Below are 25051 nucleotides of genomic sequence, written 5' to 3'. Positions count from 1 at the left end.
GCAGAAACTGTCGCTCAAGGCAGGGCAGAGGTTCCCTGTCTTGTTGATATGATGTTTTTGCTATTAGCTATACCAATAAACTGTAGAAGACCAGAAACCGTTTGGATGAACTCTGGGAACGCTTATATTTTTTTATGCTAAATATTATTTCTAGCCCAATGCTCAGTGCTGCGGAAGAAGAAGTGAGCTGATTCGGAATAAGTATAATTTTGTGCTACAGTATTATTACAGATTCAGAAAGTACACAGAATTTCTTAAAAGAACAATGTGTAAGATTTTTGTTTGCTTTGTTTATCCCTTTCCGACCGAGCCCACTTAATTGTGTAAGTGAAAAATGACGGATAACAAAACCTAAATCGGAACAATTCCTATATAGAAACACTTGGTTTCTCCGGTTTTTTATTTTTCGTAGCAGCTGCAATGTTGACACTAGCGTTGTGAGCAATAAAACAATGAATAGGACGTCCAAAAAGCGATAGAGAAGGTTTTGTTTAAGTCACCTTCTACCTACGCAAGTATATGGGCCCGATCGTAAAAGGTTATATCACTTAGGAGAGTGATAATGTAGCGTGACGTTACAATGTGCGAGAAATCGAGGTTACGGGCCTCTTCTTGTTAAAGTCAAAAACTCTGCTCTGTTTGAAATCTTATAACTAATTCTTCTTTCATAAAAGAAGTTGTTTGGTATTTGAATCAAATTTTCATAAAAAAAAAGGAGCAGAAGAAAAAGTAATCTGAATTAATTTGATGATTGACTTTAAGTAAGATTCGTCAGGTCCAGGCTTATTTGTAGCACTTAACATCTTCAGTGCTTTGAAGACTTCGCGTTAAAAAAGTTGATTGACAAAAATTTTGTTAGAGCTTTCAGGAATGAATGCAATCGTTGGTTACTATTAAAGCCGAAAAGTGAATTTTTGCCAAACCAATTATGTATTGTTTTGTCTTCTGTTACAAATAAGGCATTGAATATCTCAGGAAAAAAATAATACTTTAGTCTCTACTTATCTCGAAGATGACAGTTTTAGAGGCATATACTGCATTTTAGCAGGGTTTTTCATGCAATTGAAATTTTCGCAAAACATCAACATTTCCGTAACTATCAATTTTATTACAATGTCCATCTGCAACAGATACGCACTGTAATAAACCGGACATCAGATTAACTAAACAGTTCAATATTTAACTACGAATCCTAAAATTCAACATCACTCACCTCAGATTAAACCCGTTATTGTGTTCGATATTTGCTGGCTACTGTACTTGTAATTGTCTGATATCCAAATGCATCGTGTTCCATCGCTTCTCCGAAAATTGCTGTTAATCTACTGATATGACAATATCACTGTAAACCGCGCGCTTCTGTAAAATTTGATCATGTGGTCAATCAATAACTCATTTCACAAAATTCATTCATTTATCTGCATGGAAATCAAACATGAACTAACAATACATCATTACGTGTTTTTCTCTCCCACTTTCCCTTTCACCCATCAATGTTACCGACCAATTGGAATCACCGTTAATACGTATAAAATTCTACAACTGGTGCGACCTTGTTGTCGGATATTCGGTTCACGATTGTTTCTGCCAACGCCAACCGGAACCGACCTGACGGAATCGAAATCGATACACCTGCTTCCTCTGCCGTCCACATTCACACATCAAACGCGTGGCCCGGCCGGGATCATCAATTCACTCCGAGGGCAGATAATCATCAAACCGCTGCAGGAAGATGGACTGCTGCTGTATAGCGGTCACCACGAGTACGGGGACTATATCTCACTGTGCCTCAATATGGGCTTTGTGGAGTTCACCTTCGATTTGGGCAGCGGGCCAGCGACTGTCAGGTACGTATGCTTCATACCGATAGAACGGTTCAATATTGTTCGTATGGTTTGGTGTGACGTTGATTATCATACTTCAAACTGTCAGGCTTCAGGTTGATGGGGGCCGACGATATCGTTCGGCAACATCAAAGTGAATTTTTGATACAAGGAAAATATTGAAAGGACGGTCGTTGAGCTCGAAACCGCCGAATAACGGGTTGTTTAAAAGCGGGCCCCGAACGGACGACTGGAACGTTGCGAAAATTACATAAAGCTTGAATAAGGATTCTTGAGCGGATCATGGTCTAAATTCCGGGATGTGAAAATGAACTTGTATCCACACATATATTTTCCACAGCAGAGTAGCGAAATGGTTTTGGGAGATTAATTAGAACGAAAACTCATCAGCGGTTCGAAATTGGGTGCCACGATTCGTTATCAATGAGGGATGGTGGTTTTCAATGGAGTTAATCAGCTATACCGAAACGCTGGAAGCGCACCGGATGTGCGCGGAAATGGATGTGAAATCATTATATCAAACGGCGCGATCCGATGACGCTGTTCATCGAATGAAAATGTACGGTTTTTGACGTACGGACTACTCTTGTTTAATTAACAGATCTTCACGAGTGTTGATTTAAGACCAGCTTTTGTGCAGAACGCACAACATATCCGCATGACCAATTTTACACATTGGATATGTGGAGAATTCGGTTTGGTTGAAATACTGTTATATATGAATGTTGTTGCTCTTGTGATTTTCCTCGGAAAGATTTCATTAAATTTTCGAACCTTACCGCATTATAAAAAATGTTAATGATTTATAAATCACACAGCTTGTTTAAAAAAATGAATATCTCTCTACTAGATTTCAAAACCACATTGAAATGATGACCGGGAAACAATAGTCAATGTCATGAAAGGAATAATAGTGTCAAACCATTGCGATATTTTCTTGAGTAGGCCTCATTGCAGTTTTTGGGTAACAAAACTGATAAGGGTTTATATTTTAAAGATGGGTAAGAAGATGCTAATATGTGGACAAACTCTTAGAATTTTGATATTATTTTGATATTTGATATTTTGATACAAAATGGCGTCGAAAAAACATCGAAAAATTTCCGATTTCTCAAAATGGCGCCATTGTTGCCCCTTAAGTTGAAATATGTTCAAACTAGGGAAAATTAGGTTTTCGCATCAAAATACAAATATATATATATATATCTATATATATATATATATATATATATATATATATATATATATATATATATATATATATATATATATATATATATATATATATATATATATATATATATATATATATATATATATATATATATATATATATATATATATATATATATATATATATATATATATATATATATCGAAAGGCAGAAAAAAAGTCATTTTTTTGCACTTTGTAATTAGACACTTATCCGTCCTCAGTAAGCGGCCCCATACAAATGAAATACATATTTCAACCAGTTTTTCCGGGATATAGCTTAAAATGTTTGAGACGATGCAAAGAAGCTAAAAATCAACCACAGAATGACACCAAGAGGTCGAAAATTGACTCCAGGTCAGGCTTCTTGCGTTCTCTTGATTTTTGCTCAAATTTACTTCTCTACCTGCCAAACCCCTTGGAGAACTAGACTTTCTCTCACACAGAGTGAGTTAGTATCCACATTTAGGCGCAGAGTACTTCAATAGCAGAGTTCCTTTTTACTTTTAATCATCGCGTGTTAGGGGTAAATATTTGTTTGCTCTCTCAGTTTAAGAGGGAGTAGTTTTTGTTAGCTTCTTCTTTACTAAAAGAGAAGTTGGCCATATATCAAAACATTTAGGTTCACATTGAAGTCACATCCTAACCGTTTTCGAATTTAATATTATAGGAAGATACACAACCCATCATGGGTGCGTATTCTGCAGAAAGTTCTATTTTATACTGTTTTTGCCGCACCCCAGAGCGATAAGAACGGTAACGCAATGCTCAGTTGATCACCGAGCAATTTATTTCACTTATCTTGCGTGCGTGGATGAGCAATTTACAAGAGTTTCACTGGGTTTTTGCTCTGTCAAATCAGAAGCGTTTTTTCGTCAGAGAAACTATTACTCTGCGCTCTCTCTACAGCAGATGGTGTGATACACATTGAATGTAAGCTCACAGTTGTTAAGAGGGAAGAAAACTGTTCTCTCCTTATAGATGAAGATGAGCAAAACAAAGCCTGCTCCAGGTGCCATTTTTAAATCCAAGAGAGCAACTTTCAGTGTCCGGGAAATATTCTAAAATGACCAAATACGCTCAATTTGGGTATTTCCGTAATCGGGATGATACTCAGAGGGCTTAAGAAACCATTTTGAATTTTTTCAGGGTTATCATATTAAGTTTGTTTCGTGCTTATCACGTGCGATAATTCTCGAAGACATCAAAACATTCAATATGACAAACAGCCTTGCGTCAACCTTAGGGTGGTTTTGCACAATATTTAATATTTTATATTTTATTTTTTTTGACATAAAATTAGGTATTATGTCAACACAAATAGGGGCCCACATTCAAAACCGAAAACATCGAAAACGTCATAAAAATTGTCCACTTTGAAATGTTTTAAAACTTGGTCAGTGTCCAACCAATTTCCTCCATTCTTACAACAATCTATTGGACAATCATTCATGCACCCGAACAAATGCAGAAAATTGTAGTTTGATATTTGTCTAATTATGCGATTGAAAATTGTCAAGCCTTGTTGAAACGCCGATTCAACCTCTGATTGGTAGCTTAATTCTTGCTTTCCTTAACACAGCCGACAGAATATAATATCTAGTAAACCGGGAATGTACTATTTGGGCTATATGAGAGCCTGCTTCTGATAAAACCAATCCGTTTGCTAGTGGATGACATGGTCCTTACTAAGTAACAGCGGCTAGTAGTAAGTAAAATCAAATTCTTAGTGTGAAAACAGCTTTTGACTGTGTTATCTGAAGAGTGCCTTATTCTCACTGTCGGCGATAACACAGCCATTAGCACGATATCCGATATTAAATTCAACAAAAAAATGTCCTTTTGAGGACAAATCAAATACTTAATTTAACAGTTAATATTTTCTCGTTGATTTATTATACTTTATTAAAATTGTTAGAACACCTCACCAAATCGGTTGTAAATTCGACTTTATCTTCATTTATAAGCACGCATTGAATTTTCGTTTTCTTCAGCAATATGCAACACCCAACAGAAAGTTCATTAAGCAGACAGTATGTGAAGTAGGGAGAGCGAAAAATAAGCGAACTGGAAATATGCTACAGATTTGGAAAAATATACCGCATCCCGACGGGATATTTCCAGTTCGCTTATTTTTCGCTCTCCCTACTTCACATACTGTCTGCTTAATGAACTTGCGTGTTAACGGGTAAAACCCGTTGTTAAAAATAGAAATTTAGTTCGAAAAAGACCCAACAGCAGCGTGATAAAATGTTGCGTAACCTAGTGCGATATCTAAACTGTTTTATGCTTCTTTACAACACTTAAACGCATAATCAAATTATGCATAGTTATGCATTGTCTGACCAACACAGTAAACAGCATCTTACACATTTTGCATCTCTCTTCTGTGGCATGTTCCCAGTTTTGTGAAAACAAAAACCAACCGCCCTTTTAAGAACGACCACATATTTTTAATCGAAGAAGAGAGAATGAGTTTTCCACGTCTGAGTACTACAGTGATCGCAAGATTTACATCCAGAAAGGGAGTGCTATTTTCTTTTAGGAACTGTAAGCGTCTTAGTAAAAAAATACAGCACCCGTGATTGGTTATCAGTGACTTAAACAAGAGAGACACTGACAAAATGAATAACGAACAAACAGGGGAAAGGTAACACAAAACGAAACATAGAGTTTGTAATGTCGGCTCTGATATTCCCCATGTTCAAATAAGATGTTCAATAATCCTTCAACTTTATGGTAGGTTATTAAAAAAAATATATTCGAGTTGTTCAAATTTTGATCAATATATTTTAACCCTGGAAAGATAAACTTATTTTGGCGTGAAATTGATGCATGAATTTTAAAATATTTAAAATGCAAGTTTTTGTTTAAAATTAAATAACGAGTGACCATTACGGTGTTAACGCATCGATTCATATCGAATATCAGAATTCATTTTTTTGTAAAGCGAGAACGTTTTCGCACTATTTGAAAACGAAGGGCAATGTCACTAAAAGCGAGGAGTCAAATTGACGCAGACTGTGCTTCTAGAGGTAAATGTCAAAACTCAAATCTGGTTCTACACATCATTTTCATTTCCTCGTCTTGACATTTTTTCATCGGTCCAGGCCTTCTCCAGTTATGACAAATTATAAACTAGAAAAAAAACCCGCGGACACTAAGCACTAGGCCAAACCTGCGATGATCCATTGGATTTATACGGTTTTAGTTAGACCCAAATAATCATATGTTGCCCTAGTATGGTGGCCCAAGGTGATCTTACTGGACATCTAAGTATACTGGGAGATTTTGAAATTAATCCGATTGTAGAGAACGTAGACTGGATCGAATCTATACTATACCTTGATAAACCGTAGGAGGTGACTAATACAGAACGTCAAATTAGCAATCAGGGGGACCAACTACTCCACCAAGTTCGATAATCTTTCATACAGATTGGTCATTAATGGGTAAAAATACGGAAGCAGGGGTTACTGGTCCTGGGCCAAATATCTCAGATTCAATGGGTTTTTGGACGACCGTTTCCTAGAATGCGCTGCAAGCTGTCTGAAAAGAAATTACAGGCATACAAATTTCCAGGATATCTATAACTCGGTGACAGAATCGAGGAGGAATCGTTCCTGCGATACGGGCAGAATCTGTTTAAATCGCATGTGGAAAATCTTCTCATGGAGAAGGAATCACCTCAAGAATCTAAATGAATCGTAAGAGGAAATTGTTAGAAAGCTGATACGTTAGTAAAAAAGCGCTTGATATGGGTTTGATACTAGTGGAATCGTTTTTGTTACAATTTCTGTTATTTTAACACCTAACGGGACAAAAATTGAAAACACAACATGAAGGTTTTTTTCATAACACACTAACAGCTTCTGCTACAATTTTGTTTTGCTCTTCTCATCGGGTTTTACGAGTTTTTTACGCTGTGTTTTGTATAAACGCGGATTTTCGAATCAATCATGTTTCTAACGCAGAATTTTGAATTACCCCGGTCATAAACGCGAATTTTCAAATTACGCAGCTAAATTTTACGCAAATTTCTCGATTACGGCGGTTTAATTTTGAATTATAGTTTTTTACGCGGTGTTTTACGAGGAACGTTTCTCCCGCGTAAAAAAAAATGACAGTATAGCATAACACTGAGCAAAACGTGTCGTAATGAGTTTAAATCTTCTTCAGGTGAAGTTGAAGAATGTAACCAACATCATTACGAATAATATATAACGAGATAGAATGGTAAACCTGCTTCCTTTTCTTGATCGAACTATGTTTCTGAGAATCGAAGAAATAAAAAAAATTCAACATATTTATTTTACTAAGAGTGAATAACTTGCCACTTTAATCCTGTAACTTATTTTTGCCCTGAAAGTACACCAAATTTATGTCTGGAAGCAATATTGACCAAACACACATGTTAACAAATGAAAATTTCTCATTAAAACAAATCCATTTCAATCCATATCCATATCACCAGTCTTTTTGTTTAGCTTCCTCTGAAACACTGCGACTAAACATGGACCTTGCGTGCATCTAGCATCAAGTCGAAGTTGCTTTAATTTCTCTGAATATGCGAACAGAATTTCAAATTTCAACAAATGATGCCAACACGGACAAACTATTTAACCTGACTGACGTCCCGGATAGAATAAACTCATATATGTACATGTTCGTAGCACCGATAGGTTTCGTATAGATTCCCTAAGATTTTTCACATTGGAATCGTGCCCTGTGTATGGGACTAGTATTCTTGAATGAGAATCGTGTTATGAGAAATCTATGAGAATACGAGACCTCTCACTTTAAGGGGTAATATCCACCAAATGCTCGAAAAACAAGGCTTTATTCATGATTTTTTTCTAAGGACATTTGAGATGTAAGATGTATAAATAATATATCATTGGATTAAGCAATTCTTGGAGATTATAAAAAAAATTGTATTGCTATTTTTGTTACAAAATGGCGGCTGTACAGCGATTGCTGTGAACTGCTTTTTTTTAAAGTTCTTCCGCGGCGAGCAGTAGAAGTCGTGCCTAACGCCACCTATAAACCAAAACAAAATTTTTTTCATTATCTACATATGTGTCGCTAGTGAAGTACACATGATAATTTTTTTAGAATTTTTCTTCGCAAAATGGCAACGGTTTGAAAAAAAATTCTTTTTCGACAAAAAAATCGACTTCAATTGATTATAACTTTTGTTGTTGTTAATCAATCGCTAAAATCGTGTGTACTCCACTAGATAATCAAAAAAAAAATTCTTCAAGTCAATCGGATGTAAACTTTTCAGGTTCTACTGCTCGCCAATGTTGAGAACATGGTTTTGAGAAAAACGCGTTTAAAGTTTCAAAATGCTATAAATCTCTTCTTGAGATCGCAATAATAAAGCCCCTAATAATTTTTTCACCTTCAGTCAGCTATCCCTGCGCCGTAAAATTGTTCTTTCTGGGCTTTATTTTCTCTACTTCCTTTTTGTTATCTGATGTAAGGCTGCGCGTAGCCTCTTTTGCAATATCAGACATGCGATGTTCAGCCACTTTGACGCGGTTGACGTCCGATCCCACGCAAAACTCAAACTTGTCACTCACATTTAAGTACTTTTGAATATAACTCACAGTTGAAAAGTATAGAAAAACTCAAACAAAGAACGCACACAACGAGAATGGCTGATCGGCTAAACAAAGGGAAATTGTGAGTAAACACGTGCTGTAGAGACGCTGTAACGGTCGAAACTTGATGTAGCGACCTCTATACCGCAAATTTGAAACGTTATCGATCATAGGTAACTTCTACTAGTTAACAAAGCCGAAATTAAGACAAAAACAAGCATCGCCAAAATAAACGAAAAATGTTATTTTGGAGCATAAAAGTTGTTCGGTAAAAATTGACTTAAACAAATTTTGAGTTAAGATCAGTACTTGGGCGATGTAGATTTTGATTCTAGGATAGTTTTAGCATGATTTAAGCCAATGAAAAATTGACAAAAAAAGTTTTTTTTGGTGGATATTATTCCTTAATCTCCATACTTAATATGGAGTTAAAAGTACCTAGAGGAAGCAAGAGCTCCGCAAAAGCAAAGCAAATGCTCTGAACTCTCTGGTTCAGATTTACAGAATCCACACTACACCCATTTACTTTAAGTGATAAAAAGCGGGACAGTGTCGTGACAGTAGCTTTTCTACAATTATTAAAAAAACATTGTATGTATCAATTCGTTTTCGACCTTGTATTCCTTCCGAAAGGTTTGAATATACGATATTTCACTGAGTAAAAGACAGTATTTTCACTCTCCTTAAATAATTTTTCGCTACAAGGAATTTACTGATTTTTTTTTTCTTCAAAAATATATATCTTTGTGAAAATATAGTTATATAAGCAGCTGAGAGAGCCAAATTGGATACATTATTTTAAGAGTGAAAAATAACACAAATCACTAAATATCATAGCTGAATGGCTGCAGTTTTACTGAGACTAACACAAACTGTACTTCAAAAGAAAATCTCTTTCCCACACACATTCCTAACCTATTCTTAAACGACTGCAGTCCCATGTTTGATAAAATTTTGGTTTTGCCTCAAGCTTTCCGTTTCGCTGTGCTGCTTAGCGTTTGGCTGTAGCTCAGCAAATCACAACACAAGAAAGGAAAATCTTTTCGCTTATCGTCTAACATTCAACGAAGCTTCCAGCAAAGTAGCGCTATATCTCAAACAGCATTACGGAGTAAAATAAATATTAAACCGCAGCGAAAGTAGGACGGGCGAGCGTTTTTAGGGGAGTTTTTGTCGTTTTTTCGAGCGAACGAATAAGCGAAGTAATATCCCAGTTGCCATGTGCTGTTAAATTTTCATTTGCATTTTTAAATGATAGCTTTCTGTCCGGCACTAAGTGCTGCTTGCGATAAAGAAAACCAGGACGGACAAGAATAAAAACAAGAGCAAGCAAATGCAATTGGCTGCTGTCTGCGGTGCATCGGCTACTGGCCGGTGAAGCGTAGACAAATGCATACTACTACCAACAGCTTTCCCGCCCGAGAGCCTGTCGGATGGAAACCATCAGGAAAATTAAATAAAATTCCATTCCCGCGGTTACCACGGCGCGGAGAACTGGGAAAGGAGAACATTTCGCGAAGCGGTTTCACTATACTACGGCCCCCATTTCGTCCTGATGGATTTGAACTTGTCGTAGGTCGTAAGGATTTTACATGAAGTGAGTTCAGGGAAGCGGTTTCCATCACTTTGCGGTCACAAGTCCGATTTGTTGTGCCCGCTGGTGGGGAGAGAGGATGGAGAAAAACTCATTAAACTTGAATAAACATCGATATTATCATGAGTTTAGAAAAATAGCAGTTTATTTTACGCATTAGGTTGAACGTCGTTCTCAAGGAAGAACACTCGGCTGTATCGCTTGTAAGCCGCAGGGCTAGACGGTGAGATTTTTATCGGGTCTTATCTTTCCACTTGGCTCTGCACAAGTTGTTCATATTCTCCATTGCGCAAAGATTAACTTTTATAATTTACTTTAGAAACAGTTTTGCCAAGAAAGCAAACAATTCTTTAGCTCAACGTTCCGGGCTTGGGAAGGCAGAGAAAATTAAACAAAATTGAAAAATGCCGTTTTACTACTCTTTAAAAACTGTACAAAGAATGTCAATGGACGAAAAACTTGACAGGCAGTAATTTTGACCATCTATTAATTGGGCGATTTGTTTGGCGGCCTAGAAAAACGTTCCCAAACTAGCAAACAAAAGAATAAATATGTTACAAAAGTAACCCAAACCCCACACACTAGCGCCGGGTGGAATCCAATTACGAACTCTAAATTAAATTTTTAATGCTAGCTAAAAAGTTTAATTAAATTTTTGGTCATCCAACCACCAACGCTGACTTTTTCTTCGCTCTTTTCTCTTCGATGGGTAACATGGAAGTGAGGCAAACAATTTTTTTTGCGGTTCCAACACATGCAACACATTTCGACCGGCATCATCAGTATCAGAGCTTCAGGATCGGATGGATTTAGTTGGCCCCCCCTCTCGACTCAGTGACACCGCAAGAGGAGGAAAACTTACCGGCAAAGGATTAATGTCATCATTCCTATTGTCTCCCCCCCACTGCACTGTTTGTTCACGCTGGCTCTGACCCAGCAATTTATCGACGTTATCTTTCATTATCTGATGGCATCATTCTCCCCCGCTTTTTAGAGAAAATACAGAATGACACCATGGTGGAAGTTGTGGGTAACGGTGTCAGGTTTTTTTTTTTTTTTCAACTTTATATCGTGTAGCATTGTTTTAACGAAGCTTACCAGCTGGAGATATTAAATTAAATTCATAATGATCTTTCTCGTAAGTGGGTTTTCAATTTTCCTTTAAAATTCCTATTGCTAATTTTAGTAGTATAACCAAGATATGCGATTTGTCTGACTTTTAGGTTGCTGATTCTTCCGTAGAATCACTTTTTGAATTACCTTAACATGCTATGGCGCTGTTCCATTTGAGCACACGGTAAGCCTAGCGGGGTAACCTAGGGGGAAAGAAACTTAAGTTCAAGGCGGGGAGTGCTTTATTCTTCCAGCAACGGTTGAACCGAGTTGACAGTTGGGCCGGGTAAAGTTTTCTCGGACCAAAATAACGAGACGAGCAAGTGGAACTTATGGGTTAAAGTTTTCCGTCAGAGAACTTGAGAACAGAAAAAACACGGATAACAGGGTTGGGTCCATTTGATGATTCCACCCATAAGCTGTTATTTGGAGAGATTTTTTGATTATTTATCATCAAAAAAATCTCATCTTCTTCCGAAGCATTACTAATCAGTACTAGAATTGAATGGTTTTACCAGTGTTTGTGGTACCGGCTGTTTATGTATTTTTTAAAATAATACTCTAAAACTATTCTGTAAAATTATAAAAAGTGAAAAGTGCGTCTCTCTCTTTCGTAACGTTTTCATGTTCCCGGTCTTCAAAAGTGGTGATCGTCGCAATGTCAAAAATTACCGTGGAATAACCAATTTGTCTGCCGCGTCTAAACATTACGAGATTGTTGTAAGCTCTGTTGTATTGAGTACCGCACGCAACTACATTTCTTCGGATCAACATGGTTTTCTCCCCGGACAGTCTGTGAAAACGAATCTAATGCATTCCACGTCGCATTGCATTTCAGAACTCGAACGTAAAGTACAAGTCGATGTCATTTACACAGATCTCAAAGCTGCGTTTGACCGAATCGACCATAAAATATTTTAAAACAAAATCTCCCGTCTTGGTTCCTGCGCGATAGAATTTTACATGTCAAGCTGGGATCTGGTGTATCGTCTGCGTTCACGAATAAGTCTGGTGTACCACAAGGTAGTAACCTCGGGCCGCTTCTCTTCATTATTTTCTTCAACGACGTCGCTGATGCTCTTGGGATCGGTTGCAGAATAGTTTACGCCGATGATTTAAAAATATACTTGACGATTCGCAACATCGAGGATTGTTATCGTTTACGATCACTTTTAAATACATTTGTGACGTGGTGTAAACTAAACTCTCTGATTATAAGTACTACAAAATGTGAAGTGATAACATTTCATCGCACTCAAACGCCAATCGTTTTCAACTATACTGTCGATGGAGATGTGCTGCGCAGAGTCGATTGCGTAACTGATCTTGGAGTTATTCTTGACCGGAAGCTTACTTTTGATAAACATCGCGCTGCAGTTATTTCGAAAGCAAGTAACGTGTGAGGAAAAAAATTCGAACAACTTTAAAATTGGTCTACGATTCCAAAGTGCTGCACAAATCGAAAATTCCTTTTTCACAAAATAAAGATCCACTTTTATATAACAGGTAACACGACTAGTCGATTCGGTCAAGTGACGCTTAGTTGGGAAAAAGGCGTGGTCGGAAGAAGATCGTCGTAAATTGATTTGCAATTTTTGTGAGCGAAATAAAGAAAAATCTAAAAGTGAAGTGTTCCACTATTCTTAAGATCTTGGATATAGAAAAAACGTTTATATACATTATTGACAAACTCTTCGAGAATGGAAATACCTTCAAAAGAAAACCTGTTTCCGGACGAAAATGCACTTTGCAAGAGAGCAAAGCTCGAGCGAAGTTGAGAGCGGAAACGCCTGGTCGGTCGGCGTAATCATATCGTGAGCTGATCAATAAATATCCGATTGATTCAAAAACGTTGAATAAGTATCTGCATGAAATGGGCTTAAAACTTTAAATATAAGTACCATAAAAATGACAAAGTAGTATATTGGTCAGACCTTGTATTGTCAAACTATGCAAATGCAACTTCAACGAATTTGCGGCAAGGCAATATCGGGTTTATTCGGAAAGGATACAATTCTCAAAATGTGCCACAGCTGCAGTCTATTGAAACTTTCTGAGCAATTTTGAAGCGAATGGTCTACCATAAAGGTTACAGAGCAAAAAAGTCTTTTGTTTGATAGAAAATCAAGAAGGAGGTCAAAACAATTGAAACATCCGGTATTCAGGAAGCTATAAAGCAAGAATCCCAGAGGATCAGGAAATCAGCGCGATGTGGAGCTGAGTTTTTCCTATGAGGTTTGTTAATGCGTTACTTTACTTGAATAAACAAACAAGTATAGAAAAATAACTTGCGCAAGATTTTAATTTGAAATTGAAAGTTTGTTCGGATTTTTTTCCTCATTCGTTAGGCAATTGGGATTCATCGCTAAAGTTGCGCGCGACTTCAAGGACCCTCACTGTATGAAAGAACTGTATTGTTCGCTAGTGCGCCCCTTACTTGAAAACGTTAGTGTGGTGTGGACTCCACGCCAGCTGTCATGGAACCTGCGCGATGAACGTGTACAAAGACGATTCATTCGACTGGCCCTGAGAGATTTACCTTGGCGTGATCCTACCAACCTACCACCCTATCCGAACCGCTGTCACCACTTGGACTTGACACTCTAGAACGCCGCCGTAAGTTACAGCAGGCTGTATTTATCGCCAAGATTTTGAATGCTGAACTGGATTCCCCGAAGCTGCTGTCCATGATGAATTTTCGTGCATCTCAACGCATGCTGAGGCCCTCTTCTATGCTTGTAAATCAATACCACCGTACAAACTTTGGTTATTATGAACCTGCTGCGTTTAGCGTAAGAACTTTCACGAGCGTAGAGCATTTATTTGAGTATGGTGAGCCAAGTCGTATTTTTAAGCATAGAATAACTAATAGTAGAAACTTTTAATGGCTCTTTTAACATTCATTAAGACTTTACGTCAGATGATATAAATAAATAAATAAATAAATAAATAAATAAATAAATAAATAAATAAATAAATATATAAATAAATAAATAAATGAATAAATAAATAAATAAATAAATAAATGAATGAATCCAGTCAGTTTAGTCAGTTTAGTATTAATTTAGTAACATTCTATCACAAGTTTAAATTTTTTACTTTTAAGTGTGGTTCTAACTTTCCTTTATTTAATTTATCTTTTACTTTATTTCTTTTTTTTCTTCAATATTATCATTCTAAAACTATTGAAGTCTCATTTCTCTTCTAAGCCATTTTAACATTAATTCAAAATCTTTTTCCAGGTCCAGGTCTGTGCTTTACAAAGTTATAGCATATTTCAATTTTTTCTAATAATTTTATGAACAAAAAAGAGGCAATGGCAGAAGTTTTTCTTGAAATTTAGCTCAAGTTATACAAACTGTAAATTTCACTTGCCCAATCCAGTTATATTGGAGCAAGGTTTGTTTCATTTAGAATTTGGCCGCATAGAATTTCCGATTTATCCATAAAAAATATGTTTTTGCAGGGTTTTAATTAAATTTCAACCAAAAAATACTTATTATTTGTCTGCTTTTCTGATCAATTCTCAAACTTTTCGTCGAATACCCACATCAATTTCTGCACAGTGGCAACAGCAACCATATCGGCCATTTTTTTCCACCACTTCGCCATATCAGATGATGTTTTGATTGATTTGCCACACTTGTTCAATTTATGCTTGACTATTGCCCAATATCTTTCGATGAGACAAAACTGTGGGCTGTTTAGCGGATTAATCCTTTTTTCGATAACATTAATATCATTCTGCTTGTACCATTCCAATACATCATGGGCGTAGTGACTTCTTTTCACAGCTTCAGATGGCTTGCCAAATCATCAACAGCACAAATTTGAACCTTGGAGCATTCGCTTTCCGGTTAGCAAGGTAAAATTTCCGACCTGGGATTTATCCAAAGTCTATTTTAACGTATGTTTCATCGTCCATCAAAATACAGCCGTTGTACTCTGTCAGGGTTTGCTCGTATAGCTTTCTTGCTCGGGTTTTGGCAACCAGGTTCTGTTTCAGCGTCCTGTTGGGTTGTTTGCTGGCATGATACGACCGTAATTTTTTTACGCATACCTACAGATTCCTCGAACTGTACTATGTGCTGCATTGAACCTTTTTGCCAAATCACGGAGGGAGACCCCAGCATTATTCTGGACTGCCCTGATGGCCTTCGCTCGTAGTTTCCGGTCCAATGTTCCACTTCTACATTTGGTTTGTTCATCGCGATCTACCGTCAAAGTACTGTTTGAGCAAATTCACAGTCGATTTCGGTAGTCTGAGAGCCTTGGTGATCATTCCCCCTGGACCATGTTGGGTTTTGAACGCAAATGTGCACATTTTTTTCTCGTCTCTCGCGTTCCATCTTAGCGTATAAAAATCCTGACGAAATTTTCACCGCTAGGTAAACAAACCTTCCAGATCAAACGGCTGTCATTAATTTCCCTGTACGACAACTAGAGGTGCTGCAGTAGATAAAAAAGATCGGCCAAATACTAAGTGGAACAAGCCTAACGGCGAGCATATGTTACAATTGTATCAATTTCCATGTATTAAAGAGCCTAACTTTTTTGTGTTAGAAGATAGGGAATGATTGATTCGGTAATGTTTTGGAAAATGTAAAAATATGAACCTTTGTTGAGTTATCGCAATTCATATTCTCATTGCGTACAAAGTACAAAGTATTTTATATGGAAGTTACCTAAAATTTAGATTTTTCTTTTGACCTTTTGTTAGTTACATTTTATAAGAAAAATATGTTTTAAGATTTTTTAGAGCATACAAAAGTCACGTTTCGCCGAAGACCACACATCTCCAGGACATCTTCTTGCAAAGTTGTAGAATGTTTTAGTTTTTTTACGTTAACTTTATGAACGTGTAGGGTAAAAAAAAGCAAGTGGTGGCACGATGACAATATTTTTTTCTTAACACTTGCTACCTGACTCTTGCAGAGCCTGAAAAATGAAAATTCTTTTACCTGCCATTCCCCAAGATCTAAACCGAACTTGATCCAAGCTTTTTCCAAAGATCACAAATTTATCATAATTTTTGGGACAGTAGAGGACATTTCGAAAATTTCTGTTGTTCCAGATTTTTTGAGGGGAACGTGTTCGTAAAATAAGAAAGAAAAATTTGAAATACAAAATTCAAATAGAAATGAAAATTTATGTTTAAAAGGAGTACCAAAGTGTTATACGAATAGAGAAATAAGAATGAACATTTAAGCAAAATCATTTCAAATCGCCTGGAAATACACGAAAATTTAATCGACCATTTTTGATTTGAATGAAACTTTGCACACGTATTTGGCTTAGCAAACTGGGCATTTTTCACGGGTGGAGAGATTGTTTACACCCATGAGTTACATTCTAAAAGGGCGTATGCCTTTTGGCATAGGTTTTATTCGAAGCATTGTAGCCCAGAAACCTTTGGTTGTATAAAAAAACTGTCTGAGAATGAGTTGTAGCGAATCGAAAATGCATCATAAAAAAATATCCACTGCACAAAAAAAAAAAAAAATTGTGACCAAAAATAATAAAAAATGAACATAAAATTTCAATTTAAAAAAAAGAGTTGAATTTTTATTTAATTTTTTTTTAAAAGAAACTTAACGTTAATACGCAACTTTTAATAAAAAGTCCAGGATGGAGAAATGAAAAATATTTTTTTTATGGTAGATTAATTTTTATAAGAAAATTCTAATTCAAACATTTTTCAAAACATTTGTATTCTGATGATTTTAAAAGATGCAGAGAGTCGTTTTGAATCAAAAAGCTCTTGGTACTAAACATTCTAAATGCATTGGTTTTCGAGTTATTTCTAATTTAAGCTCGAAAAATTATAATTATTCAGAAAAATACACGTTTTTCTTAATTTGTCCATGGTTCTCCTGCAAAAACCATACGTTCATTGAAATGCTCGATCAAAAATATATAATTCATTCTTTGACAACAAAACGATTGGGCGAACGGTTCTCAAGAAAAGAGTTAAATATTCTAAGTGATATAAATATATAAAAGAATCAAATATTTATTTTCGAGTTTTATTATCTTAGGAACATATTTTTTTATGACATAGATACTTTACAAAACTAGTTTCACCTTATATATTATATACATCATAAGTAAATGATTCGTCATCTTTTGAAAACAGCTTCGTTTGTATCTTATTTTCTGAAATCGGAACAAAAGAGTAATACTTTTGTGTGGCAGCTAATATTATAGATTTTTTGAAAATATTGCTCCATTCTGTTACTCCTTGTTCATATTCTTCATATGATACCCAACTAAATGACATTTTTGATGAATTTTTATTTCTTTTCTGATTAGACCAATCATACAATTCTTTTGCGCTTGTAATGGGATGTTCATGTTCTTTAGCTAAACTTGCATTTCTTGCCATTCGTTTTAATATGCCACCAATTGCATCGCATAGGCCTTTACCATGGGAAGTCGCAAAAAAAATGCCACTCCGCATCGACGTTATATTTTGTTTCGAACTTGCAAAGACTTGCAAAGTTTTTTCTATTTTTATATTGTGAGGCAGCTCCATCAGACATTTATATCGCTTTTTTGAACTCTATCTATGAGTTTTCAAAAAACTCATTAATTTGACAATGAACACCTGAACCGCAACAGTATCATGATGGAGTACTTCCGATATTAGGATGAAGCTGATATTCTTAAGTGTTTCAGATTTTGAATAGTAAAAAACGAAGGGATGAATGGTGGCTTGACTATCATTCCAATAACTACACGAATCACAAATTGATAAAGACGTATTAAAATGAGCTTGACTGTTCAATGTTTTTAATTTTGCAATAACGTTTTCGTTTAATTTGCGTAAGCTTGATGAGCACCGATGATCAAGAAAGGGTTTACAGCATTTGGGCTTGGTGTATCCCATTTTCTTTTTATTCATCTTCACAAAATGCAAACTGTTACTAACACATCTGTAGTGGTGCAATCGTATTTATATACGAAAACAGATATTATAGGTAACCCAGTAGTTATTGGTTGCGTACTTTACAAACAGTTATTATTAGTAAACAAGTAGGTAGTGTTGCACGACAAACATATTTTTTCTTCATAAAACATTCGGCAAGGGGGAACGTGTAGGTAGGCTAAGGTTTAGCGCTTGAGTTATTTATCCAATTGTTTTGTTGTCAAAGAATGAATTGTATATTTTTGATCAAGCATTCCAATGAACGTATGGTTTTTGCTGGAGAACCATGGACAAATTAAGAAAAACGTGTATTTTCCGAAATATTAATAATATTTCGAGCTTAATTTTAAAATAACTTGAAAACCGATGCCTTTAGAATGTTTCCTACCAAGGGAAATCATCAGAATACAAATATTTTGAAAAATGTTGAAATTAGAATTTTTATAAGAAAAATAATCTACCATAAAAAAAATATTTTTCATTTCTTCATCCTGGACTTTTTTTTTAAAGTTGCGTATTAACGTCAAGTTTCTTTAAAAAAAAAGTTTATTTTTAATGTTTTAATGTTTATTTTTAATTATTTTGGTCAAAAATATTTTTTTTGTACAGTGTATATTTTTTTATGATGCATTTTTATTTGCCTACAACTCATTATCAGTCAGTTTTTCGATACAACCAACGGTTTCTGGGCTACAATGCTTCGAATAAAACCTATGCCAAACGGCATACGCCCTTTTAGAATGTAACTCATGGGTGTACAAAATCTCTCTATCTGTGAAAAATGCTCAGTTTGCTAAGCCAAATACATGTGCAAAGTTTCATTCAAATAAAAAATTGTCGATATTCGACCATTGGTCATTTGGCGCGATCTTGCTCATTTATAAAAAGTAGTGAGGAAGCGAAATGTGAAAAGGGAAATGTGCTATGGAAATGTGAAAAAAAATCATAAAAGTGAAACGAGAAGAAGCAGGGAGAATTAAAAAACGGAAATGTGAAGGAAAGGAAAATGGAAATGAGAAAAAGAAAGGTAAAGAGGAAACGGAAAATGTTTCTCAATGTTGCTACAATTCTTGGTAATTAACCCCTCACAAAAGTCTTTAATTGAGTTCATTAATTTCTTTCGTTTTACTATCTTCACACATCTCCCGTTTGCTACTGTTTTAAAGCTCCGTGATTCTGTTGTCTTTCATAGTTTTGTTTTTTTTTTACTTAGTTCTAACTATAATTATTTAACTCTCTTCGTTTGTTCTGTTTGAGCACTTTAACTATTCCTAAGTTTAGAATGGTAAAAATAGAAAAAATAGATAAGAACGTTGGGAAAAATATAAACAAAAAGCATAATGATAAACTCATGTAACGGAGAAAAATAGGAGCGAACATTGGTGAAAACAAGTGAGATAAGAGAATGGTAGAAAGAAAGTTGAAGTTGAACAATAGAGGCTACAGATGGGAAAAGATAGATGAGAACAAACTATGAGAAACATGAAAGTGAAAACACATGGAAAGCAATATTGCTAATGGAAACAAAATAGAAGAATGCTGACGTGATAATGGGGAAGGCAATGCAAATGGAAAAGATAGAAATTGAAATGGAAAGAAAACAAGAAAAATGGGATGTAAAAGAGGTGTAGATGAGTGGAAAAGAGCAACGACATACTTAAATATTTAACCGAAAAAAGAAAGAGAGACTGAAATAAAAAATAAGAGCGAAATATGGCAAGAATAAATTGGAAAGATAAAAGGAAAGGGATATTAAAGAATAAAATTTGATAGAGAAAAACAAAAAAAAGGAAAATAAGAAAAAAGATATGGAACGAATGATATAGCAAATGCAAATGGAAAACGGAAATAGTAAAAAGAAAAATGGGAAATGGTAACTAAAAAGATCAACGGAAATGTGAAAAAGGAATGAAAAGGTAATGAAAATAAAGTAACATAGAGGCAGAAAAAAATTGCTTTGAAAACATTATCACTTTCGTAATTGGTTCTTCTCTTTCTTCTATTTCTCTTTAGTTTTTCCTAGATTTGTAATGATGATGACTATTCTATGATATCCTTCTGCGTTTATATTCTTTCTAATATTTTTGTAAATTCTCCTCTATGCTCTTACACTTCCATTGTTTCTTGCTGAAGATCTAGTATATCTTTGGAATTATAAAAAAAATAAAACGGACATGAGAACGGTACGGTACTAAGCTGGTACTTTGTTGAAAAATCTAGGATAAAAAATGTAATGAGAATCGTACTGAGAAAAGAGAAGAAGAAAGAGAAAACAAACTGAGAAACAAAAACGAACATTGATAAAACAAAATGACGGCGTGTTAAAAAAAAAAGGTTGCGGAAATGAAAAGAAAAAAGTTCTGGAAATGCAAATATAATAGAAGAATGCTCTAGCGATACGAATAGAAGGAAAAGGTAATATATTAAAAAATGGAAAAAAGGAAATTTGAAACAACAACGAGAAAAATGGAGGGTTGCAAGGAACTGAGTGAAATAAAAATAGGCAACGTTAAAGCGAAATATTGAATTCTCATGGTAAATCCAAACGGAAATGAGGGTATGGAAAATTGAAATAAAAAAAAGAAGAAAAGGGAAAGAAAGAACTAATGAAAGAGAGAAATGGAAAGGAAAATAGGATTGAGGAATACGAAAAAAAAGAAACGAAAAGATGTGGGCATTGGAAATGGTAAGGATAGTAAAAAATAAAATGAGAAAAAGAAATGGAAATGGGAAAGGAAGATAGAAAGGAGCAACGGGGAGGGATATGAGAAAGAAATATGTAAATTATTTAAAAGAGGAAATGAATTCTTTTAAAAATGTTATCGCTTTGGTTTTTCCTTCTTTCCTCTCTCTCTCTCTCTCTCTCTCTCTCTCTCTCTCTCTCTCTCTCTCTCTCTCTCTCTCTCTCTCTCTCTGTCTCTCTCTCGCTTTTTTATTTATTGAACGTTTGTTTGCCGTAATTTCACTATTTTCTCCTCCTTGCGTTTAAGTTGTTAGGCTTGTTATTTTCTTCAACATGTAGAAACACCAGATCGAATATTCACCGCTCATTTCTTGTCCAGTATGAGCTACTTGTGACAATTTTTGAACCACGCTTCTTTTTTCTTCCTTGTGTTGTTGTTCTGCCGCTTGCAGAAAATTTAAAACACTTGCTGTAGTGAGAATACACAGGAGTATACCGCGGTGTGCACTGCTGAGATAAATTTGATAATATTCGAAGAGCAAACATGCGTGAAGATATGATGCAGTGAAAGATATTCTCATACACGCTAGTGACCCATTTTGTGATATACGCTACATATAACTGTTTCCGATTTTTGTTTTTTTATTCTTATTATTATGTTTTTTATTTTCATTTTTAACTATTGTTATCATTTAAAATTTTGGCGTCTCGTTTTGCATTCTCATTGTTTGAATATTTATTCGCAATCTGAAACCCTGCACATTCTTTTTTAATGGTTTTCGTCATTTTCCTTCATGTAATTACCTAAATTTCGCCTGGTTTACTCTTCTCAAGTTTTCTGAGTCTGTTTTCTTAACAACTGAGTCTGTTTTCTGTTCTGCGAGATTTAACAACAATCATGTAATTTTTGAATGTTTCATTTCAACACGTCTTTCTTAGTATTTCTACTGAAAAAAAAATATTCGAAATATTGGGTCAAAAAATATGAAATGAAATTTTATCAATTTTTTTAATTGACAAGTAGGTTTACAATTTTCCTACAATTATATTCACTTAACTGCGAAAGCAATTGCAATCTACTAATGAAATAAAATTTAATATATATGTAATAACGTTGATATGTCACCGTTTGTGGCAGAACACACAAAATAAAATCTGAATAAATATTGATATATAACTAACCCATCCCAAAACATCCCCCTTCTCCTATGTAAAAAAGAGTGGTGAAGGAATAATGGAGAGGGTGTCAGAACGGAAAAATGTTAGAGTATGCGGGATCGAAATGAAAATAAAAGAAATGTTAGAGGAAAACATGCAAATGAAATGGGAAAAGCAAATGAAATATAGAAATGAAAAACATGGAAAGCGGACATGAAACAAATAAATGGTAAGAGAAAATAGCAGAAGAAAAAAAGGAAACTGTAAATTCAGCAGGGTAATGAGAAAAATTTGGATTAGGTAATCGAAAGAAACATAGTGATCAATCATATGAGCAAAAACTGGGACTGAAAAGATGGCAAAAGTTGCAATAAAAGGATAATCTAAACTAACAATGGCAATCCAAGCAATAATTGAAACATAATATAAAAATAATGTGAGAGCACTAACTAGTTTCTGTGTTTTCAAGAAACATCTTTTGTAAGAACGATGAAATTTCAAAGATACAAGTAAGAACTAAAGTTGCAACGTTGCTTCAAGAAAATTTACACCAACAATGTACTTCGCGGTGCTAGTTTTGTTGCTGAAATGTGTAAACGGCATTTGAAGAATAAACCCTGACTTATACACAAATAATACTTAGGGGTCATCCACATACCACGTGGACAGCTTTGGGGGGGGGTTTGTGGAATGTCCACGGTCCTTTAAAAAAAAGAATTTTTATGGGCATTTGTCCACAGGGCGAGGGGGTTAAAATCGTTAAAAATCTGTCCACGTGGTATGTGGATGGCCCCTTATAAACTTGCTGTCGTGTTCGCAAGCTATGGAACAGCAACTTTTGCGCGGTCGTTCGCCTTACACAGGTCGGACTTGATTATCCAGCGTAATGTTTTTTTTTCACTCCGGGTAATCGAATCACAAAAAATATTCAAATTTGCGATTAACGAACATGAAATAAACATTTCCTTTTGTTATGATGCAGTTGCGTAGCCAGAAAAGGAATAAAATTTTGAGAAGCGAAAAAAAATTAGACATCTATTATTTTCACCTAATTCGGACTCGTGTCAAACATACCGAAAGGGATATAAATGATAACAAATATGCCAAATATAGAAAAATATATATAAATTTTACTATCGAGTGAATGTTAAAAAAAATGTAGAAATAAAATTGAAATTGCCTTGAAGTCCAATTTCAGGCTGAATTGCTGTTGAATTGAAGAATTAAAAACTGAGCGATAAACTTGCAAGCGCTTCTACAGTAAACTTCGGAAATAATAAAAAGGAGTGAAACTCAAAAATGAATATAAACTCATAACTAGTGTTGAATCCTCATCAACTTGCAAGAAATAATTGGAGATGAATCGTTATTCAGACAAAGTTTTGCTACCTACAACTCCATGCAATTGTTGTTTCGTTCAAGTTGCTGTTACGATGCATGATCAAAAAAAATTTTGCTGCTTGGGAAACTTACACAAGTAAGCAAGGGTATTTAAAACCTTAAAATAATTCTCATTTCATTGTGATCTATTTTGCAACAGAAAAATGCAACACTTGTACATTCTACACTGCAATACTTCAATCCGGAGTACTCTGCAAGTGCAAGCGGCTGAGCAATCCATTAAATTTTCAGAATGCAGACGGGAAACAGAACCGCCAAAACCGTTCCTAACAATGTTTATGGTCATCATCAAATGTTCATAGTTTCATCTTCATCCCCAGTTGGGAGGTTTGCAATAGACCATCCGTCGAGAAAAGATCGTTTTTATTAAACATTTACGGATCAATTTCTGACACAGAGTTAGCAATCCTTCTGTAAGTAATTTTTGGTTAGCGGTTTTGTCGGATGCTAGATGCCCAAATGGCAAAATCGAACCAATAGAAATTTCAAGTAGCGATAATAAAATCACTTTTAATTTATGGTTCAGTCCAATTTATCACCATTTTACCCCAGCACGATAAATTTGGACTAACTAATGGTGTCATGACGGTAGACGAAAACGAAAATTACCCTGAATGGACTTTATGGACGTTGCGCTTTTGAGGAGTCCAATGAAAAGCCACTTTCACAACTCAGCCAAATAATCAACCACAGTATGGTTGAAACTTAGCAGCAGCTTTCCGTGCTTCAAAATTTTTAATAAAACTGTTGAAGCTCTTTCCTTCCAATTAAATCAAGTAAGGGCCATCTCATCATTGCTAGAAATGTCCGTAATGCGTAGGGGTTTCCCTGCTTGTGGCACCTAGCAGCATAACTAACGACATGGCCCAAACTCACCCGCCCACCCACACAGGATGCAATAGTTTAACGACTTCTCGTCGGGCATCCGCATCTCGGCTGCCCTCCTACTGGTGGATAAATTATGTCCCCGTAGCCGTAGTAACGGGAGCCGTATAATGTGCATCCTGCCTGCCTGCCTGCATCGGAAGGGTTCTCTTTTTGCCAGTCCGGGCTTTTTGCACAGACACTAGCCTAAGTTCTCAAGAGGTTTAGGATATTTCGGCTCGTTTAGTTCCTGCCGTTGAGTGTTTCAATATTGCACAATCCTTGAGGCGATGGGTTTTTCTTCGCTAGATAGGTACTCATTTAGGTAGATTAGGCACAGAGACGATTTCACTAGGAGAAGCTTTTAAATCTAATCAAAGTATGCGCTTGTTGGATGTCTAAAATTTTGATTCTGAACTCTGCTGAAAATGGACAGTCAACAGCGTCAACTTTCGGAGACCAAATTAACAAAATCTGCAATGGATGAACAATATATTTACGAAAGTGATTCACTTATTTTTGTTGGCACCTACAATTTGAATGAATTGGACACGTGCAGCTCGCATGAAATCATCATACTTTCGGATAGTGAGGAAGAAGCTGAGGAAACAAAGCCGGTCGAAGTTAACAACGCACAGGAAAACGAG

At 35.5% G+C, this 25051-nt stretch overlaps 1 protein-coding gene across 1 annotated transcript in view; it reads left to right on the top strand.

Annotated features, from left to right (window-relative positions):
* LOC129724507 (uncharacterized) overlaps positions 1 to 25051 on the top strand; it is a 589670-nt gene that overhangs the window by 504919 nt on the left and 59700 nt on the right. Inside the window, exon 12 of the mRNA XM_055679461.1 lies at positions 1708 to 1847. Coding sequence (XP_055535436.1) covers positions 1708 to 1847 — 140 coding nt within the window. The remainder of the gene's footprint in view (positions 1 to 1707; positions 1848 to 25051) is intronic.

Source organism: Wyeomyia smithii, chromosome 2 (assembly GCF_029784165.1).
Source record: "Wyeomyia smithii strain HCP4-BCI-WySm-NY-G18 chromosome 2, ASM2978416v1, whole genome shotgun sequence".
NCBI lineage: Eukaryota > Metazoa > Arthropoda > Insecta > Diptera > Culicidae > Wyeomyia > Wyeomyia smithii.
Note: the sequence above shows the minus strand (reverse complement) of the source record. Positions and strands in the feature narration are given on the sequence as shown.